The sequence below is a fragment of the Euprymna scolopes genome, chromosome 32, assembly GCF_053919585.1.
Source record: "Euprymna scolopes isolate OS-2025 chromosome 32, ASM5391958v1, whole genome shotgun sequence".
Classification (NCBI taxonomy): Eukaryota; Metazoa; Mollusca; class Cephalopoda; order Sepiida; family Sepiolidae; genus Euprymna; species Euprymna scolopes.
This window is the reverse complement of record NC_136513.1, coordinates 18729655-18753428: the sequence shown is the minus strand read 5'-3', so window position 1 is coordinate 18753428 and position 23774 is coordinate 18729655. Positions and strand designations below refer to the sequence as shown.

The following is a 23774-nucleotide window of genomic DNA, read 5'->3' as shown; positions in this document are numbered from 1 at the left end:
AATGTAAATAATAACACCACGATATCATTTTGGTTTAGCACATTACGTTGGTAAATTAAATAGTTCCTAAGTGAAAATTATTGAAATTTATTAATATTGTCGTTTATCGTTGTTATCGTGTCTCGTAGCCAACAGTGTTTTTCTACAAAACTGCATTGTCATAACCTTCAAACACAACATCTTGTACACACACACACACACACACACACAAAACACGCACACACACAAAACACACACACACAGACACACACACGCGCGCATGCACACACACATCCAAGAACTAGAAAAAGAGCCAAGTGTTCTGCATGCTAACATTCATCTGACAGGATTGTCCACACAGATTAAAGCTGCTGCTGTGTGTGTGTGTGTGTGTGTGTGTGTGTGTGTGTGTGCGCGCATGCGCATATAGCTGCACTGAACAGCTGGGATATTGAAAAATTGTCTAAAATATGTTCCCTCTTTTGGGTTGAGCACACTGGCTATTGAAAAAACCAACTACCACGAGAATATAATGCAATGCTCATTCTGTCATAATTGAACATTATTGAAATCTTTCAATATTGTCGTTCATACTTTTTTTTTTTGCGTCTCATGCCCAACTGTTTTTTCTACAATACTACATAGCCATAAAAAAAAAGAGATGTGATGCTTTCTTTTAAAATAAATATCCTATCATTCTTAGGTGAGACGGAACAAAATTTGTCGAAACAACTTATCGACTTTATCCCTTTCATTGTTATGCACAACTCAGTCAAAAATGACAGAAAAAAATGCATTGCCAGTTGCCACATCTTGGAAAGAGCAGAAGCTCAGTGTATCCTTTCCTGCCTTGGCAAATTACAAAATCGTCTTTGAAATCTAGTGGGCTAGAAGAATAGAGATGTTGTGATATCTATCTCTGCTCCATCATTATTTCATTGCAGATGCTCAAATGAGCTTCAGTCATTCCCCCCCCCCACAAAACATTCATAACAAATATTCGTTTAGCCACAACAAGTGTTAATAATTTCTTTTACTCTCTATCAGTGCCTAAACTAAATAAAATTCCATGAGCAAAGTTTCTTTCCTAGAACTATCCGTCTGTGAAACAATACCGTGGGGCTACTTCCCAGCCGACTATACCATGATCGTATTCAAATCTAATGTAAATAAGTTCTTGTTGAACCGACCTATTAAATAATCAAGCTCAACCACCACTAATCATAACTAGATTGTCGTACAGTCGACCTTACATTCATTAATCCTTATCCTTGAGTTGCCCTCCAGTTTTGATAAGCGGTGACCTTCTAGTAAAAAAAATATACTACTAAGATGTAGTTATCCACAGACAGACTGTTTCACTGTATAAAACAGCCACAGTTGACGTTTTATTATAAAGTGGAAGATCTGTTCCTTAATTCATTTCAGATGACAGGGTAAGCCTGAGGTATTTGTTAAACTTGCTATTTGCTTTCTTGCTCCACCTCCCTTAAATAATTTCGTCAAAGAACTAGAAAAAGGGCCAAGTGTTCTGCATGCTAAACTTTTGCCTGACAGGATGGTCCTATGATTAGAGCTGCTGACTGTCAACGCAATAGTTGTAGGTTCAATCCATGGCTAGGAAAGGTGCTAGTCTAACCACACTGATGAGTTGTGATACAACGAAACAGTACGGTATGTGGATGGCTATATATATATATATATTAACATACACACACGTGTATATATACACATATATGTACATATATACATGCATAAATATTATATATACATATACATATGCATATATACTCATATATATATATGCATATGCTAACATATGCATATATACGTATATATACACATACATTTGCATACATATATACATATATATACATATATGCATATATATATGCATACACATGTGCACATACATACACATACATATATACACATACATATGCATACATATATATACATACATATGCATACATATATATATATATATATAAATACATATATATACATATAGTTACACATATACATATATATACACACATAATTATACATATATATATACACGCATACATATATATATGTGAATATATACATATACATATATGTACACATATATATATACAGACATATATATAAACATACATATATGCATACATATATGCACACATACATATATGTAAATACATATACACATCCTGCTTTCCGGCTGACTACAATATGGTTGTCTTCAAGTCTAACGTAAATAAGTTCTTGATGAGCCGTTCCATATAAGTTATCAAATTTAACAAATTTTCATTACTAATGATTATTATATTGTCCAATTTCTACTGTACACTCTTTAACCCTTATCCTTGAGTGGCCTCTTGGCCTTGATAATGTGTTGATACCTATGAAAAAAAAAAAAAGAAAAAGTCCAATGTGAACAAGTTCTAATTGAATCGTCCCCCTAAGTAATCCAAGTTACAAAATTCCCACTGTTTACTATGCTAAAATCACAATGACTAATGTATATCTATTAACCCTTATCCTTGAGTGGCCTCTGGGCCTTGATTAGTGGTGACACCCATGTAAAAAAAAAAAAAAAATATACACACACACACACATATATATATATATATATATATATATATATATATATATATATATATATATATATATATATATATATATATATAGTGCTCTTAATTATAAGTAGATTATTTTTTCCAAATTAGTTACAGGTGACTGGGTAGGCCTAACTTGGTATTTGCTTTCTCGCTTCCCCTCTCCAAAAGTACTCTATAACTTTTGCATGACGGGATTAGGAGTACGTATACGTAGAATGGATGACATCAAACTGTTCCTGCATGCAAAATAAAGCCAATCAAAAAACTATATAAAAAAACAAAAAAAGAAATCCATAACAAAAAATGGAGAAGGTGAAAAATCATGAGAAACCATGCCCATAGCAGTTTTTTTTCTAAAGAAAAATTTTTTTTTCATTTTTAGAATAACAATTAAAAAAAAAAAAAAATCTTGTGGCCTACAAATAAGGAATTCCTTCTAATGTATAAAAGTCATGACCATGGAAGAACGTGAGGAAGAAATCTGTTTAAACATCTTAGGCTATTTATTGTTTTTTGTTTTCGTTTTATATTAGTAAATAAGGAATCAGTTCCATTAAAAATCCAGTTAGCATTATGCATCTAAAATTGAGAAAAACACGCTTGAAAAGTGTCAGTATTATATGAATAAGCAAAATCACACGACATCAGATCAAATTCGATCGCCATCTTGTTTTGATTTCGCTTATTCATATAACGTAAACACTTTTCGAGAGCACTTTTCTCAATTTTAGATGCATAATACTAACTGGGGGTTTAATTAAATGGATTCCCCATTTTGTAATATATAAGGAAAACAAGTAGAAAGTGAACCTTGAATTTACTTCCTGCAATCCCGTTAGTCATATGAATGATATTTCTGGCAAAGGAAGAAGAATTGCTATTTTTCTGGGTCAGAATAAATCAATCTAACACTCATCATTGACTAGTTTATGACCTTGAAGTAGATTTTTTAGCTCCTTACATCAAGTAGCTTCATGCCTTGTCTGGAGCGATTTTTATTAAAAAACAAACAAAAACCACGTATGTACTTAAAGATATTTTTGAAATTCCAGTTCTAACAATTGCTGAAACTGTAGTCTCAAAATGGGTCGTTTCCCCGTATACATTACAAGCCAGGAAAAAATATTGTACAGAAAGTACCGACACTTCTGTCTGACTGACCCAAAAGCATTTGTTTTTATTACAATTGCATCTATTGTTCCTTTGTTTACCATGGACGTTTTCATCTACATCATAGGTCAGAAACTGGAACGCTTCCTGCCATTTGCTATTTTTTAGAAACCTGGCATTGTCCTGGACTTTTTTTTACTTCAATTCCCAAATTGTACAATTGACTACTGTACATTCTTAACCCTTATCCTCGAGTGTTCTCTGGCCTTGATAAGTGGTTATGCCTATGTAAAAAAAAAAAAAAGCTGTCCATTCTGGCATTGCCTGACACCATCATTTAACAGCTGATCAACAACGATACTAGACTTGAAGAGTACAATGGTAGTGCTACAGCCAGGACTTTCTCTGTATACAATACAAGTCAGTTACTTCCTGACTTATTTACTTCCTTGCCTATTTACAATATTAAATCGTTCTCATATTTTTTCATATTGGCCGTTCGAGTGTTATTATTAAATATGTCCGGATAACATTACAAAAGTGACAAAAAGAGAAATCCCAACGGATGTAATTTATGATATTTTTGTTATTTCACCTTCACCAACTGCTGAATTGATAGTCCCAAGACGGATTAAATTTCTAAAACCAGATCCCCCCAAAGTAAAAATATTAATTTTGAAAGGAAAATAAATCTTAAGGGACAGGTGTTATAAAAAAGTCCTGACACCCTATTTCCTTATAAAATGTACTAGCGCACATAGCAGATCAACAACATTTGTGCAAGCCTGGAGGAGTAAAACAATAGCATGAATGCAATTAGACTGTTAGTTACCCAATTTGTAGCTACCTACTGCATTGTTCACTTACAGCAATAAACCCTTTTATGTGGACCGTTCCCAATATACATTACAATCCGATGAGCAAACTTGTAACTACATAATTCATTTTTCACTTACAGAAATACAGCAATAAACCCTTTTATATTTGTATGTGGGCCGTTCCCCATATACATTACAATCCGATTAGCAAACTTGTAACTACATAATTAATTTTTCACTTACAGAAATACAGCAATAAACCCTATTATGTTTGTATGTGGGCCGTTACCCATATTCATTACAATACGATGAGAAAATTTGTAACTACATAATGCATTTTACATTTACAGAAATACTTACAGCAATAAACCCTTTTATATTTGTATGTGGGCTGTTCCCTATATACATTACATTGCCAATAACAATGTAGAACAATAAAAACTGGAAATTGGCTAGTCAGAATCAAATTTAGAAACGTCAGTTTAAATGATATTTAAGTCAAACTATTAAAATCTCATAAGATAATTTTATATGTTAGATAAACATGAGTAAGACTGGGTTGCTCTCTTAATCAGCTATAAATAAAAGTATGCGGCATTTAATAAGGATGAACACGATGCGTAGTTAGGTAGATAACACCCTTGCCTTAAAGTGCAACGTTCATACTCGTCGACAACATGAATTGAGATAGATACATAGAAGATAGTGTCAAGTTATGTCTAAGTGAACTTTTATATTCCAATCTAATATTCATATTTTGTTAAATGTTGATTTTGTTAATTCATGTCAATTTAATTCAATTTATTTGGCAAAAAATAAAGTAGAAAAGGACACAGTAACCCAGATTCACCTTTAATTGTTGTGTTGTTGATGCATTTATTACCTGACTTGGAAAGCTACTATACATAATGCGAAACAATAGAGTGTGTAAATATCTCCACTGAATAATCTGTAAAAAGTTGAATATCGAATGTAGCATCACATCCTGGGAACATGTTTACCAGAAAAAAACAGTTGGAAAGAAGTCATACACCATCCACTTATAACTATGCAATTCCTACAGCTATGTACCAAGACAAACGAAGCTATTAAACCTAACATTATGATATGGGACAAGAAGGAGAAAGAAGCAAGGTTAATAGAGGTTATACCCCAAAACAATTGCGTTTGATGAGATGGTTAGAATCTTAAAAAGATCTCTCGTTTGGGATGTATGAGATTACAGCAACACTATATAAGTAGAACAAAATGATAAAAAAATCTAAAAAAACAAAAAAACAAAAAAATCCAAGAATCCTGATTGAAATGCAACCTTCTTTAGGTTTAATCAAAATCGACGATGAATAGCTTAATGTGGTGTCTGGATTGACCACTTTCTAGTGTAGGATAAATAATAGAACCTGAGGTATATCATAATGCATATTGAGGAAATGGTTGGTCAAAATGTGATCACCATGTAATCCGTTGGCGTTCAAGGGAGAAATAATTAATTTTTTTGAGTCGAGTTTCATAGGGCAGATTCAATAGATGCTGCACCATGATTGACTCATATTTAGTATAATAATATTATTGCTTCTTTACGTTTAAATGTTTACAATAAAGAATCTTGATCCGCATTTGCTTTAATTGACAATATCGCGGAAACGAAGTGTTTATGGGAATGTTTGTCTTTATTGGACATATAGAACATAATCCTGAAGTTATGCTATTGATTTTCTAAAAACCCTGCATATTGTCGATCTTGAATATAAGGAATCCTTGATAAAAAAAAAAAAAAATATGAATAAGGAAATACCATAGTCAGGGTCAGTATGTAACTAATCCTACAACACAGATTAAGCCACAAAAAAGTTTATGTTATTTGGATAGTTCTCATCTACTTTTTTCATGTTGGCTGTTATTCTCACAACGTTTCGGCCGATGTAACCTCCGATCTTCTTCAGGTGTATCTTGGCAATGACAACTTAGTGATGTATGGTGAAAAACAAAAGACTTTTGTTTCAAAAATGTGTGATGGGTTTATAAAATGGGGAGATCATCGGGTGGTTTCCATTTTTGTATTAATTTGCTCTTTCATTAACATTGGACTGAGGTCGTTGAGTGCTGGGAGGCGGGGAATGACAAAGGGTGGGTGATAAATGAAATAGCATTTTTTTTTTTAAACAATGGACAACGTAGTCAGGGGTGAAGTTTAAATTCAGAGCGTGACAAGTGATCAAGTGACCGAATGACGGATATGTAGAGAACAATGGACTAAGAATCGAACAATGCTCCTATAGGTATTTTGGAAGGAGGTTACTGTGAGTCAGGGGACAACAAAGCTGGACTTAACGACAGTCGAGAGTTGGAATTTTATGACAGTCAGAGTTGAGAGTTGTGTTGGACTTTGACTACAGTTGGAGACAGATTGTGGATTGAGCCAGATCGGAAAAGCTTTGGGATATCGAAATGAACCAGCCTCGACAGGACGCAGATGTGAACCTTAGCATGTAGACACATGCATCCAGAGTCCAACTGACATATATGTGAAGCATCAGAGTTTGTTTTTCTTGTTTATTTTATTTTTATATTTGTGAAACTATTCACTCCCCTATCAACGGTCGCTGTGTGAGAAAGACGATGATGACATGGCCAGAACTAAAACAATGAAAGATGAAGGAAAAATCTATGGCACCCGACGTCTGGGGTCAACAGCTTGTTGGTGGGGAATCATGCGGTGTCATAACAGCACATAGTTTGAATTCTACTGACTATGGTTCGTTAAAAAACAAAAACAAAATATTTCTTTCCAATATTCATGAATAAGAACCATTGTGAAGACTCAACTAAAGAAGGTCGGAGATTACATCAGCCAAACGTTGTAAGAATAACAACAAAAATGTCAGTCGACCAATCCAAATAATACATATTATCAATCCTCATCTCAAAAATTCAGAAAAATTAAAAGTTTTTCTAAAAAAAAAATATTTTTAAACAGAAAAACTCGGTGCTTGTGTAGAATAACGGATTTTGAAACAAACACACTTCAGGTGTGAACATGATTACATACTTAAGTGTCGAAATTCATATAAATTCCAAAAATTATGGAAAATAATTACAAGTAAAAATAAGATTTATCGAGTTTATGAATTTATATAGAGTTTTATCATGTTTTAATGTGGAAGAATTCTCAAAATTCAGGGGAGATAACTGCAATCTATCATTTTGACAAAACTGGCTTATCTCCCTTGCTATCAATTAAAATCCATCATTTCAAAATACAAAATGTCAGACCGTTATTGCAGATAATTATATTTGTAAAAATTAGATTTAGCACACTTTTACTGGATCAATTTTCGTAATTTTTGGAATTCATGCTAATTTCGACATGACTCGTAAGTACGTAAATAATGTTATCACCTGAAATGCGTTTGTTTCAAAATTCACTATGTTGCACAAACATCAAAACTCAAACACTAATCTACTCAAATCACAATTATTTAAAAAAAATTTTCTTAAATTAAAAGAAAACCAATCAGTTTCTGTTAGGCCATGCATTTGATTCTTTTTGGCGTACACTGAATGCGAAAGAAAGTAAACGATAGAAAGAAGAAAGTCAATTTGTATTCTCAACCAGGTTCAAACATAACTCACCTGCGATCACTTTACTACCCTTTTCTACAGAGGCATCACTGATGTTGGCATCGCTATAATTCTGGCCAGGTATGTCCGAGAAGGCGTTCCTCTCCTCTTCAATGTCCATCTCATGGCGGCGGATGTTCTCAAGGTTCATCTTGCGCTCTATCTCGGACTGCATGCTTTTATCCCTTTTGGAAAATATGTGAAAAAAAAAACATCATTTTATTGATAGACAAATGCATCTTAAAGATATTTCTAGGCGAGTCCTCGCTGAGATGCGGTTTCATCGTTTATTTCATGTTTTTGCAGCATCGGACATGCCTTTGACCTTCAAATGGGCATCAAACTGTAATACTGTATGTAACATATAACATTAGACTATCGTTTTGTATTATTATATAGAGTACATGTAATATAGGGTAAATGTAGAAATTTAGGCAACCCATGTAGCTTATGTTTGAATGAGACATTTGAAATGATAGACTTTAATACTCCAAAAACCTATTAAACTGTAGAAATGAAATAGCAAACAACTATATAAACAGAATAAAATTTACTTTAGGATAACAAATATACGAGAACAATTGGACTACCATCAGAGAGGAAATAACTAATAGTGTTTCTCGAAATTCTAGATCTAGTTAGAATGGTATTGTAGATGATGCATTTCAGGGGATTTCAAGGAGTTGAATTGATTCTGATTTGGACTTGACTTCACTTTTTAAGCATCAGTTGAGGGTTTAAATCAGATGTCATAAAAAGTTTACATTCAACAGAATACAACAAAAGTGGGATATAAATTGTAAGCTTGTGTATACCAAAGGGAGTCACATATAAGTATGTGTTCCTTGCCTAAGCATGGCGCACTTGCTGGCCTTGTCAGATCCCAGCCCTTGTAAGTTCTTAGCTTTTTAGTTCATCGAGTAAATGAATTATCTCCTTGTTTGTTTTTTAATGTTTAGCAAAAGAATTCCTCTAAGATATCCAAACCCTACTTTTATTTCGATAAACTCCTTCTCAAAAAAGAAACCACGTGAAGTCCATTCTTACTCCAGTTCCTTGTACTTGTGTTCCACTTCCATGTAGAGATTGACTTTCCTGTTTTCGGTCCTAAACAAGCCAGAAAACAGTAGGTTGTCTATTCTTTAGAAAGGGCTGGGGGACTTAATAACAATTATTTTGTTGTCCCGTCATTTTATTTTAATTGATATATATATATATATATATATATATATATATATATATATATATATATATATATATAAGAACAAGTAGTTAATAAAACATGTTAAAAACACTATGAAAAAGAGTTAAAAACATATTTAATTTTAAAAAAGGAAGCACAAAATAAGTGGATAGTCCTTAATCCGCGGAGTTTCGAAGAAATGCTTTCCTTCTCATCAGAGGGTAGGATTTAGCAAAATGTGGGATCGGATTTTGCTTGCAAAAGTATTTGATTAAACTACAAGTAAGTCATAGATCTTTCTTGGTAACAAATAATGAAGCAGAGAGAATACAGTGAAGAAAAAGCATATAATATAAATATAATAAATATAAACTCGTGTTTATATATATATATATATATATATATATATATATATATATATATATATATATATATGCTTCAGAATAAAATTATCCGACAATCAGCTGGTATGGAAACCTGTGATTATAAGATTTACAAAATATTACTGGCAGTAATATTCTATAAGTACTATCCCACCTAAATAAGAATTGCTCGATATACAAGATAGAGCAAATAAATCAAATTTTAGTCATTTAGTTAATTTAAAAAATTATGACGTGAAATGTTTGAGTTTCAGATCAAAAATATTTTTATTACTATTTATATTATTATGTAAGTTATGAAAATATAAGTGCACATTGCCTGATGATTCCTGAATGTGGATGCCTATGTATAGCTCATGAAATATTGGTTTTTAAAGATTATTTTTTTAACTTTAACGATCGTCTTATACACCGAAATATATAGCATATATTATTTCATGCATTCACATAAGATGTTATAAGGAGATATAATAAACTATATATCAATTTTCAGTATTTATTTCACTTTAGCAGTGCTCGCTACATAAATAGAGCTCGGTTGTAAGTTATGAAAATATATTCATAGCAATTTAGCTACACAGAGGCATCTGCATTTAATCTCTGTAGGGAGTCGTCAGGCTAAAATACATAAAACTCGTGTTACTGAATGTTTTTAAATATACACATGGTGTTTCGTTGAGTTAGCTAATCGATCAGATTCTTTATTATTCTCTCCCACAGGTTAATGTTTTCATTAGCCAATGACAGTTTTTTTTTATAAACAAAGATTTGACTGAATTTCACTTCCTCTTCTTTTGTTCTGATTTATATAGAGTTGACTCGCCCTTTTGTGCGTGTGTTTAATTAAAAGATGACCTTATTTAGTTGTGTGCTTCCGATAATTTTTCTATTTTAGTTGTTGGTTTAGTTTAATGTTCATTATATTTTATTTTTCTCATGTATTATTATTCTAAAGTAAAGTTTATTCTGTTTATACAGTTGTTTCCCTTTTCATTTTAGTTTAGAGTTTCAAATTTCTTATTCAGATATAATCTACATGGGTTATCTAAACTTCTACATGTACTGGCCTGTCGTATATATATAAAACATGTAGAAATTTAGACGACTAGTGTAGATTATGTATGAATAAAAATAGTTTATAATGGAAATATTTTTTTACAAAAATAGTTTATAATGGAAATATTTTTTACAAACAAGGCTTATAATGATTTTTTTTTTACAAAAATAATTTATCAGAGAACTTTTTTTACAAAACAGTTTGTAATGAAATCCTTTTTTACAAAACAGTTTATAAAGACTTTTTTCCGAAAATACTTTATAATGAAATTTTGCATATTTATAATGATTTTCATAAAAAACTTTTACAAAATAAGTTTATAATAAATTTTGTTTTTCAAAAATATTTTATAATGAGTTTTAGTTTTTTTGCAAAAATATTTTATAATGAAAATGCTTTTTACAAAATAATTTCTAATAAAAATTTTTTACATAAATAATTTGAAATGAAAGTTTTGTTCCTTACAAAATAAAATTTATTATTAAATAATATTATTATTAAAGATTTAGTTAATATATAAAAAAATTATATTGTTTCGTAAATAGCATATTTAATGATGGAAGAAAACGGAGGTCTTCTGTTAGAATTACTTCAACAACGAGTTCATTCAAAACTGATGATTAATACGGGTTCTAAACGGAAGGAAATTCACAAGGGACAGTTTTTTGTCAGCCACCGTCTTTCTCTTATAAAATTTGTAAGCAGAAGTCACGTTCTATGGATTTTATGCCCGTAAACCAATACTATTTGTTTGAAAGAATAAAAAAACGTTTTACTTACTTGCTTACAAATTCACTCATACACGTGACAGGCAAACTGAGGCGTACATATTCCAAACAGACTTGTTCTAGAGTGCCAAAATTCTTTGAGGAGATCTTCAGAGCTGGAGTAATGTTGGTTCTAAAGATAGATAACAAAAAAAAAAAGAAAAACAACAGAAACATTATAAACCAACTTGAGATATTCTTAACATACATTAAAATCTTCTATATATATATACAGGACAAAATGTGTGTATGTGTGTGTTTGTGTGTGTGTGTGTTTGTATATCTCACAAAAACTTTCAACAGAGGGGACGGATCCTCGCAAGATCGGTATCGTTTTAAAACTTTACCCTTCCGACGACAAATATCGAAAACTTGGTCACAAACATTAATTCTTTCATCCTAAACTGGCCAGTTTTTTACAAGGAGGGGTCGTTTTTAGCATTGCCATTTTTGCAAGTCATTGTATCGGTTAGTGTGAGTTCACTTAATTTCAACGTTCCAAACTTCTGGTTGGACTGTGGACACATTGGCAAAGACGTCACATTTTTTTTCTTTCCTCCTTCGTATTATGGGTTCCAGCCTACCTAATACCATTTTTTCTTTTTTTTATCTCTACCCAAACTGCCTACTGTTGTTTCACCCCCCCCCGCCGCTATTATTAATTCATTTTTTTTAAACTCCCCTCGCCAGGTTCCTTACTCGACCCAAGCAACGCCGGGGAACCCCGCTACTATACCACTTTTTTAAAGAAACTTAATTCAACACCCGAGGGTCCTTACTACACCCCCACACACCGGGCAACGCCGTGTACACTCACTAGTATATAAATAAAGCAGAAACTGTGCAAGTTGGCTTATTTCATGTAAAAAGAAGAAACCTTTAAAATATGTATTTATATTTTTCTGTCTTTCTCTCTCTGATAGAGAGAGAGAGATATAGATAGATAGATAGATATAGATAGATAGATAGATAGAGAGAGAGAGAGAGAGAGAGAGAGAGAGAGAGAGAGAGAGTGGAGTAGAAAGAGAGATATCATGGCCTGAATCCAGAACATAACACAATGGATAGATTATTATTCAGCTCAGCTAACCGTTGCATTGGTGAGGAAAGCATGGGAATTACGATCAGTCGCTCAGTATACTACAGATATATAATCAGCTCAATAGAAGAGCTGTTAAACGTTCCAGAGCTAAAGTAAAGTAATATGAGCTAAATTATATTATTGCAAGATCCGTCCCATATGTTCTAAGAATTCACACAATAACAATTGAAATTTTATACGATCCTTATTGTTTAAATTCTTGGAACATATGGAAATGATCTTGTATTAATTTCTTTTACTTCCTATGCTCTCTCTCTCTCTCTCACTCTCACTCACACACGCACACACATATATATTTGAAACTTCTACTTTTCTTTACTGTTCTTAATAAATGTAAAATTAAAAAAATGTGCAAACGATGAATTCTGGACAACGCAGATCATGTAAAGTTACACACACACACACACACACACACACACACACACACACACACACACACACACACACACATGTATATACACAAACATACACACATATATATACACATACATGTATGTACAAAAACATATATATATATACACACAAATATATTCATATATACACATATACACAATACGTATAGATACATATATATACATATATATACATATATAGACACATATGTACATATATACACATGTATATGTATATATACATGTATATATATATGTGTGTGCGTATATATATATATATATATATATATATATATATGTAAGAGAAAGGTAGTTTACTAATAAGCAAATATGTAAGCTTCAATTTGATACTGACCCTCCTGGAATTCTCACAGCTTCCAAACGGGAATGATTTGAAGTCAATGGTTCAAATACAGGTTGATTTTTGGCATACCAAAGTGTCATCTGTCTAGTCATGTTTCTGAAAGAGAAAAAATTGACACAAATAATTAATACGACTTTTTTTTTGGAAAGTACATAACTTTAAAATACATTTTTTGGGAGTACATAAATTTAACATAAAATGTTTTGGAGTAGGTAACTTTAAAATATATTTTTTGACGAGTACATAACTTTAAAATACATTTTTTGGGAGTACATAACTTGAATATACATTTTTTGGGAGTACATGTGTTTAAAATAAAATTTTTGGCGCGTCCATAACTTTAAAATACATTTTTGGGCGCGTATATAACTCGAAAATAAATTTATTAGCGCATATACAACTTTAAAATACATTTTTGGAGGCGTACATAACTTTAAAATACATTTTTTGGGGAGTACATTACTTAAAATATTTTGTAACACGTACTCAAACTTAAAATACATATTTCGGGAATACATTACTTTAAAATATACTTTTTGAAAAGTACATAACTTTAAAATATATTTTTTGAAAAGTACATAACTTTAATATATATTTTTTGAAAAGTACATAACTTTGAAATATATTTTTTGAAAAGTAGATAACTTTAAAATATATTTTTTGAAAAGTACATAACTTTGAAATATATTTTTTGAAAAGTACATAACTTTAATATATATTTTTTGAAAAGTACATAACTTTAAAATACATTTTTTGAAAAGTACATAACTTTAAAATATATTTTTAGAAAAGTACATAACTTTAAAATATATTTTTTGAAAAGTACATTACTTAAAAATATATTTTTTGAAAAGTACATAACTTTAAAATATATTTTTTCAAAAGTACATAACTTTGAAATATATTTTTTCAAAAGTACATACCTTTAAAATAAATTTTTTTAGATGTACATAACTTTAAAATACATTTTTTGAAAAGTACATAACTTTAATATATATTTTTTGAAAAGTATATAACTTTAAAATAAATTTTTTGAAAAGTACATAACTTTAAAATATATTTTTTGAAAAGTCCGACTTTAATATATATTTTTTTAGAAGTACATAACTTTAAAATACATTTTTTGAAAAGTACATTACTTTAAAATACATTTTTTGAAAAGTACATAATTTTAAAATATATTTTTTGAAAAGTACATAACTTTAATATATATTATTTGAAAAGTAAATAACTTTAAAATATATTTTTTGAAAAGTACATAACTTAAATATATATTTTTTGAAAAGTACATAACTTTAAAATATATTTTTTGAAAAGTACATAACTTTAAAATATATTTTTTCAAAAGTACATAACTTTAAAATATATTTTTTGAAAAGTAAATAATTTTAATATATATTTTTTGAAAAGTACATAACTTTAAAATATATTAATTTAAAAGTACATAACTTTAATATATATTTTTTGGAAAGTACATAACTTTAAAATATATTTTTTTAAAAGTACATTACTTTAAAATATATTTTTTGAAAAGTACATTACTTAATATATACTTTTTGAAAAGCACATAACTTTAAAATATATTTTTTGAAAAGTACATAACTTTAATATATATATTTTGAAAAGTACATAACTTTAATATACATTTTTTGAAAAGCACATAACTTTAAAATACATTTTTTGAAAAGTACATAACTTTAAAATATATTTTTTGAAAAGTACATAACTTTAATATATATTTTTTGAAAAGTACATAACTTTAAAATATATTTTTTGAAAAGTACATAACTTTAAAATATATTTTTGAAAAGTACATAATTTTAATATATATTTTTTGTAAAAGTACATAACTTTAATATATATTTTTTGAAAAGTACATAACTTTAATATATATTTTTTGAAAAGTACATAACTAAGATATATATTTTTTGAAAAGTACATAACTTTAATATATATTTTTTGAAAAGTACATAACTTTGAAATATATTTTTTGAAAAGTACATAACTTTGAAATATATTTTTTGAAAAGTACATAAATTTAATATATATGTTTTGAAAAGTACATAACTTTAATATATATTTTTTGAAAAGTACATTACTTTAAAATATATTTTTTGAAAAGTACATTACTTAATATATACTTTTTGAAAAGCACATAACTTTAATCTATATTTTTTGAAAAGTACATAACTTTTATATATATTTTTTGAAAAGTAAATAACTTTAGTATATATTTTTTGAAAAGTACATAACTTTAATATATATTTTTTGAAAAGTACAGATCTTTAAAATATATTTTTTGAAAAGTACATAACTTTAAAATACATTTTTTGAAAAGTACATAACTTTAAAATATATTTTTTGAAAAGTACATAACTTTAAAATACATTTTTTGAAAAGTACAAAGTACATAACTTTAAAATATATTTTTTGAAAAGTAAATAATTTTAATATATATTTTTTGAAAAGTACATAACTTTAAAATATATTTTTTCGGTGCATATATTACTTTAAAATACATTTTGGGGATGTATAAATATAAAATATATTTTGGAGAGTACATAACTTTAAAATATATTTTGGAGAGTACATAACTTTAAAATATATTTTGGAGAGTACATAACTTTAAAATATATTTTTGGAGAGTACATAACTTAAAAATATATTTTGGAGAGTACATAACTTTAAAATATATTTTGGAGAGTACATAACTTTAAAATATATTTTGGAGAGTACATAACTTTAAAATATATTTTGGAGAGTACATAACTTTAAAATAGATTTTTGGAGAGTACATAACTTTAAAATATATTTTGGAGAGTACATAACTTTAAAATAGATTTTTGGAGAGTACATAACTTTAAAATATATTTTGGAGAGTACATAACTTTAAAATATATTTTGGAGAGTACATAACTTTAAAATATATTTTGGAGAGTACATAACTTAAAAATATATTTTGGAGAGTACATAACTTTAAAATAGATTTTTGGAGAGTACATAACTTTAAAATATATTTTGGAGAGTACATAACTTTAAAATAGATTTTTGGAGAGTACATAACTTTAAAATATATTTTGGAGAGTACATAACTTTAAAATATATTTTGGAGAGTACATAACTTTAAAATATATTTTGGAGAGTACATAACTTTAAAATATATTTTGGAGAGTACATAACTTTAAAATATATTTTTTGGAGAGTACATAACTTTAAAATATATTTTGGAGAGTACATAACTTTAAAATATATTTTTGGAGAGTACATAACTTTAAAATATATTTTTGGAGAGTACATAACTTTAAAATATATTTTTGGAGAGTACATAACTTTAAAATATATTTTTTGGAGAGTACATAACTTTAAAATATATTTTTGGAGAGTACATAACTTTAAAATATATTTTTGGAGAGTACATAACTTTAAAATATATTTTTTGGAGAGTACATAACTTTAAAATATATTTTTGGAGAGTACATAACTTTAAAATAGATTTTTTCGGCGCGTATATAATTTTAAAATATATTTTTGGGAAATGTATAATTTTAAAATACATTTTTGGTAATGCATAATTTTTTAGGGGAATTTTTGGGGCGTACATAAATACATTTTGTTATGCGTACAGAACTTTAAAATATATTTTTTGGGGAGTACGAATTTTAAAATACATTTTAGTCTTATATAACTTTAAAATACTTTTTCGGTAAGAATCGTATTTGAAATAATTTTTGAGAGTGTATATCTATAAAATATATTTTTTTGATGAGTACAACATTTTAAATGCACTTTTGACAAGTACAAAATTAATAACATATTTTTGACGAGTACAAATTGTAAAATACATTTTTGGCGAATACATAACTTTAAAAATACATTTTTGTGCAGTATATAACTTCAAAATTCATTTTTTTGTGAGTACATAATTCAAAAAATTATTTTCGGCGAATACATGACTTTTAAATACATTTTTAGGTTGAACAGAATTTAGAAATACATCTTTGAAGAATACATTACTTTAAAATACAATTTTTACGAGTCTAAAACCTTAGAATATATTTTTGACATATGGCCGAGTGGTCTTAGACGTTGTATCAAAGTTTACAGTTACCCAAAGGTGCCGAGTTCAATCCTGAACGAAGGCAGTAAAAATTAACATTCAAAACAGAGAATCAGCAACTATGTCCCAGAGCCTAACTGGAGTCCGAACACGGTACCCCTGTAATAATAATGGTTGGGTTCGAGACTCCTAACAAACGGTTCCTCAGTTCGATACAAAACACCTGATGAAGGCCGGAGGGCAAAACGGCCGAAACGTTGTGACTATAACAACCAAGATGAGGAAGTCAGTCCGACAATCTCAATAAATGAAAACACCTCATCTCAAAAATACAGACAATTACTAGTACATTACTTTAAAATACATTTTTGAAGAGTACATTACTTTAAAATACACTTTTGAGGAGTACATTACTTTAAAATACATTTTTGAAGAGTACATTACTTTAAAATACATTTTTGAAGAGTACATTACTTTAAAATACATTTTTGAGGAGTACATTACTTTAAAATACATGTATAGCGAGTACAGAACTTTAAAATACAGTTTTGAAGAGTACATTACTTTAAAATACATTTTTGAGGAGTACATTACTTTAAAATACATTTTTGAATAGTACATTACTTTAGAATACATTTTTGAGGAGTACGTTACTTCAAAATACATGTATAGCGAGTACAGAACTTTAAAATACATTCTGTAATATATACCTTTCAAACACATTTTTGGTTGCAAAACTTTACAATACATTTCTGATGAATACACAACTTTAAAATACATTTTTGTTGAGTATGTGCTTATCATGTACATTTTTGAGAAGTACAGAACTTTAAAATACATTTATGGGGAGTACAGAATTTTAAAATGGATTTTTGGCGAGTGCATAATTTTAAAACACATTTTTGACGATTACAAAACTTTGAAATACATTTTTGGGAAATACGAAACTTTAAACTAGATTTTCGCGGAAAAAATAAATTTTTACTGTAATAGTCAGGTGTCAATGTTTTTAATTTGCTTACGTGAGGAGGCTTGGAAAATAGTATAGCATAAGGCTTCAGCATTGGAAAGATGAAGAATCTGTATTTAGTAAAGATGCTACAAAAAGCAATGAAAAGATGTTTCGAATACTTACACACAGAATGGTTCATAACCTTCTTGAAGACCGTAACACGTAAAGTACTTCAGCTTGTTGATATCCTGAAAGAAATGAATGGTCAAAGCGTTTTGAAATGAGAGTTGGCAAATAAAATCACGCAATATTGCTTTAGTGAGGGTTAAGGATATGCGTTGCATGGAGAGAAATGGTTGCTTTGGTTGTTTTGTTTTATATAATTTAATGGTCATTTTGGTGGAGGTTTTTATGCTTAAAGATCTTTATATCTTTGAATATTTATTCATGGAGTTTGGTTTGGTTGTTTTATTTTACGGCATATCAACCTTCTTCCGGTTATTTAATGCCGAATCCGATCATTTTGATGAAAGGTTTTAGGTTTCAAATTCAATTCTTTATATCTTCAAATATTTATTCATGGTGTTTGGTTTGATTGTTTTGTTTTACGGCATATCAACCCTTTTCCAGTAATTTAATCCCCGTTGCAGTTACTTTATGTATTTTTAAAGTTAGTGTATTTTGATAAAAGTGTTTATGCTTCAAGTTTTTCTTTTTATATCTTTAAATATTTACTCATAGTGTTTGGTTTGATTGTTTTGTATGGGGTAATTACTATTTGTATGTTTTGGCTTTGCCAGACATGAGTTTTGGCAAAGAGAAAGGAAAAACAAAGCAATAACATCAATGTTTAGTGCATTTAAGGCCAGGAAGCCAATGTCTTCAGACAGCCTGAATGTAAGGATGTGTAATATGAGTTTAAAAACAGACTTAGATCTGATGACCATGGAGGAAGATTAAACGGGACTGCGTAGTGCCATGCAAAGTGTAAGTTAAGGAAACGTCTGCCATTACAAACCAGCAGAGCATTACCATTGTTGATCAAGCAAATAGTCTATCGGGCATGTGTGCAAAGTCTGATGATGGAATTGAGACCTGGCTAATGAGGGTTGAGGACATGCGTTTCATGGAGAGAAATGATATCAGAATGACACAACAGATGGGTGACATGAATATTAAAGACAAGCTTAGATCTGTAAACCTTAGAGAAAGAGTGAATCTGAACAGCATAGGGAGAAATGTGCATAAGAGGAGACTTCGTTAGTTTGGTCACATTGAAAAAATGGTTTTAAATACTTGGATTAGTAAACGTAGAACAGTTGAAATAGCAAGATGAGTTGGCGGAGGAAGGGGAAATATGGGAGGAAGTGATGTGAATGAATTGGAGACAAGAAGGTCGGAGGTTACATCAGCCAAAACTTTGTGGAAATAACACTCAAGTTTAGAACAGTAGTTTGAATAATGTAAATAATACAAGAAGTTAATGATTAGAATTTCTGAAATATCCATGGAGATTGAAAGAAAGTAAAAATCGTTTCAAGATATTACATCATGAAATACATTCTTCAAATGCCTCAAGAATGGTCCTCCAGTGATGCACAGCCATCATTACGGCTTTCGGGGTTTACACCATATCCGCTTAGACGAAAACCCTGACCTGACTCTAGGCGCACCAGATCATCTCCTTAAAAGCTATCAGCTACGTGTGACGACGTTACAAATAAATAAATAAATAAATAAATAAAAACGCGTTCTGAAAATCTTCGGTCTCTTTTTTATGGACCCATCAACCAATGAGTTAAAGTAAATACGTAATCGTGAAGGAATCCCCCCCCCCCAAAAAAAAAATTCAAAGTTAATTTTGAGTTCATCCTTCGCTTCATTTCCTACTCAATCTCTTCCAGGGCTCTGATTTCTTTTAGCCAAATTCATTTGGACGCAGATAGCACTTTATTTGTTATTTTCGTTAATGTGCGAGCCTTCACTGCTTCTACTACACCTATTTTCATAAATGCTCTGCGTAGTGACGGACTCGCAAAACATCTGCAACCAGCTTCCATGGAGTCATACACAATTATAAGAACTTAATGCAACCTTTACATTAGAAACTCAATAAGAATTTAATCAATAGAGATATATTCAACAACTGATATAAAATGATATAAAACATCCTTGAATGGAAACGTATGATGTAGTCAGTTTTAGTTTTGAGCTTATAAAAATTTGACATAGAATGACTTCATGACTTTTAAAGATTTAGACATAGCTCAGTCTGTTATATATATATATATATATATATATATATATATATATACATATATATAATTAAAATCTCGTTATTGACAGTTTATTCCAATTTTCAAAAAAGAACTTTATAAACCTGTAAGAATTCAAAATTTTAATTATTCGACAAGGGGTACAAATAAACAACAAAAACCTTATTCCATGGAGTTCCAAAGAATGCAATTTTTCTCATCGGAGGGAAGAAGTTTACAAAATATACAATAAATTTTGAAGGTTAATCCATTAAAGGAAAAAAACAATATGAAACTAATCATACTTGCATCAAAACGTAATTTAACAGTTAGTGACAGTTTATTGGGATTCAATGAGATTAAGGAAGCAAGAAACGGGGAAAAGAGAGAAGAGGGATATGATAAAATCCAATGAGAAAGACGAAAACCCAGAACAGGAAAAATCCGAAATAGGTCCATTGAAAACTGCACTATATATATATATATATATATATATATATATATATATATATATATATATATATATATATATATATATATATTCAATAATTATTTGAATAATACTGGGTGCAGTGACATTATTATTAATTGCTGTAATTTTCTATAGTTTCAACATATATTATCAAAGAACAAAAAAAACTCCGCCATGTTGTATCCCTGTGTATGTTTTACAAGTATTTTAATGGAATGTGCTCTGATGAACTCGTTGCACTTGTGCCCCCCCTCAACATACCTATCTCCAAAAGACCCGCTTAGCAACAAAATCACACCCTTTCGCTGTTAAGGTCCCTAAATGCCAAAAAGCTTTCTACTCTAATAGTTTCTTCCCTTGAACAGTTAGACTTTGGAATCCTCTTCCTGTTACCTGATTCCCCAATTGTATGGTATGCAGAAGTTTAAATGTAATGTAAACCAACATCTTGTTAATTTTTCCTAGGCATGGTCCTAAATAGTAGCCCCTTACGTCCAGGGCTTTGTCAGAGGTGAACGAAGTAAGTAAATAAGCAGAAAAAACATAGCCATAATTTGGAACTTATGGGTGTTCGATGAGATTCTTTCTTTTTCTCCTTTCCCCTATTTTTGTTATCTTTCTCTACCCTTGCTAATAATTTATTGTCTTTTGATCACTTTTTAAGCGATGTTAACCCCCCCCATCCCCGTTGCCGACGTTTATTTTTAAAAGTTTCGGTCGAAACATGTCTTAATAGAGTTTTTTTTTTTTTTGCTAACCTCCCCATCCTTATTTACCCCGTTTGCCTAATTTGTGTGTGCGTGTGTTTTTAAACATTGATTTAGAGTAAGAGAGAAAAAAACATTTTTTTGAAAAGCATTTTAGTTTCTATTCGTTATATCGCTTCATCTGCTTTAATAATATATGTTGAAACTAAAAAAATACCTCAACAATTAATAATAATGGCAATAATAATCCAGTATTAATCAAATGTTTTATATATATATATATATATATATATATATATATATATATATATATATATATATATATATGAAGACTGAAGGATCGGTCGAAAATTATGTACCTTTAAAAAAAGTTTTTTAATTTTTTTTCATAATATTATTTTGTATTCCTGCACGTCACCAATTGAAAACGAATAAAGAAAAGTTATAAGCTTTTATACTTTTCGTATTCTTTTTTATACATTTCCATTCATATATATATATATATATATATATATATATATATATATATATATATATATATATATATATGTATGTGTGTGTGTGTGTGTGTGTGTGTGTGTGTGTAGTTTTTTTTGTTGTTGATTTTTTAAACGATCTTGAGATTAGCGTCTTCACCTTGAAGATCGGATGTATTTTTTTAGAAATTGACCATTTTTTTTATTTTGGACGTAAACAAATAATATTTTTATTTATTTATTTATTTATTTATATAATATAAAGCTGAACGTCTGTGTGTGTGTGTGCGCGTGTGTGTGTGTGTGTGTGTGTGTGTGTGTGTGTGTGTGTGTGTGTGTGTGTGTGTGTGTGTGTGTGTGGTCACGAATAGACTCCTATATGGTTGACTATTATAGAAAAACTGATCACATATAATGATAGAAGATGTATCGAGACACAGGAATGTTTGATCTGGCATAATGATGATTCATTAAAATTGTGAGCTATGCGTACGCGCCTGGTCCACAAAGTATGGAAATAAAAAATTTAAAATACTTTTACAAGTGTTTTTGATGTAGATGCACATAATAATACTTTGATAAGTATGTTTTAACTTAAATAGGGATGGTATAATAAAATTGTGGGGTTTGTGTTTGTGCCTGGCCTCCAAAGAATGGAAATAGGCACAAACTTTAATAAAGACTTTTCATATTTATCTGCGTAAGTATACTTTGATAATTATGTTTCTGTTTGAAGAAATATGGTATAATAAAATTATGGGGTGTTCGTTCGCGCCTGACCTCCATAGAATGGAAATATGTCACAAAGTTTAACAAGGTTTCTTTTTATATAGATCCACAGAATATTCTGATACGTGTTTCAGTGTGGACAGGTATGGTATAGTTAATTATGGGTTTTATCTATTTTATTTTTACTTTCATCATATTTTGCTTTGGTTTTGATATCCTCAAATTCGAAGCTATCTCTTTACAATCCTTCCTTTTCATAATCTATCATACTTTCATAAATCAGAGTCCATTTTCTGTAGGCTGTTTTTTAATCCAGTCAACGACGGGTACTTTTGCTAGTATATATATATATATATATATATATATATATATATATATATATATATATATATATATATATATATATATATATAGTGATAGGCATTAATAAATGTTTTGATAATAGCATAACATCCAAGATGAAAACAGTTTTCTAAATAATCCAAAGAACGCAAAGAATTTTTTGTTTCGTACCTGCCCAAAGTTGATTCTTGCTTGTTGATGTGCACCAAGAGTGAAAGCTGGCACATAACCTGAAAGTAAGAATGATGGAAAATCAATAAAGACAAAGAAGGATTTCATGGTTCAAGACATTTTTTTACTGCTAGGCTCTGAAACTACTCAATAGGCTTGTAGCAAATTTGGCATTGAACCATTATATATCGGTAGATCTTGTAAACGAAATGACACTAACGTAAAGAATCACCT

The 23774-nt window shown here is 29.6% G+C and overlaps 1 protein-coding gene across 17 annotated transcripts in view; it reads right to left on the bottom strand.

The window, feature by feature from the left end:
* The window catches only part of LOC145256229 (ryanodine receptor-like), a 936895-nt gene that overhangs the window by 503768 nt on the left and 409353 nt on the right, over positions 1 to 23774 (bottom strand). For all 17 annotated transcript variants that reach the window (XM_080114858.1, XM_080114861.1, XM_080114859.1 and 14 more), the window contains 5 exons: positions 23541 to 23599; positions 18572 to 18636; positions 13371 to 13475; positions 11535 to 11654; positions 8144 to 8316 (listed from right to left, as the gene is read on the bottom strand). In XM_080114858.1, the coding sequence (XP_079970984.1) occupies positions 8144 to 8316; positions 11535 to 11654; positions 13371 to 13475; positions 18572 to 18636; positions 23541 to 23599 (522 nt within the window). The remainder of the gene's footprint in view (positions 1 to 8143; positions 8317 to 11534; positions 11655 to 13370; positions 13476 to 18571; positions 18637 to 23540; positions 23600 to 23774) is intronic.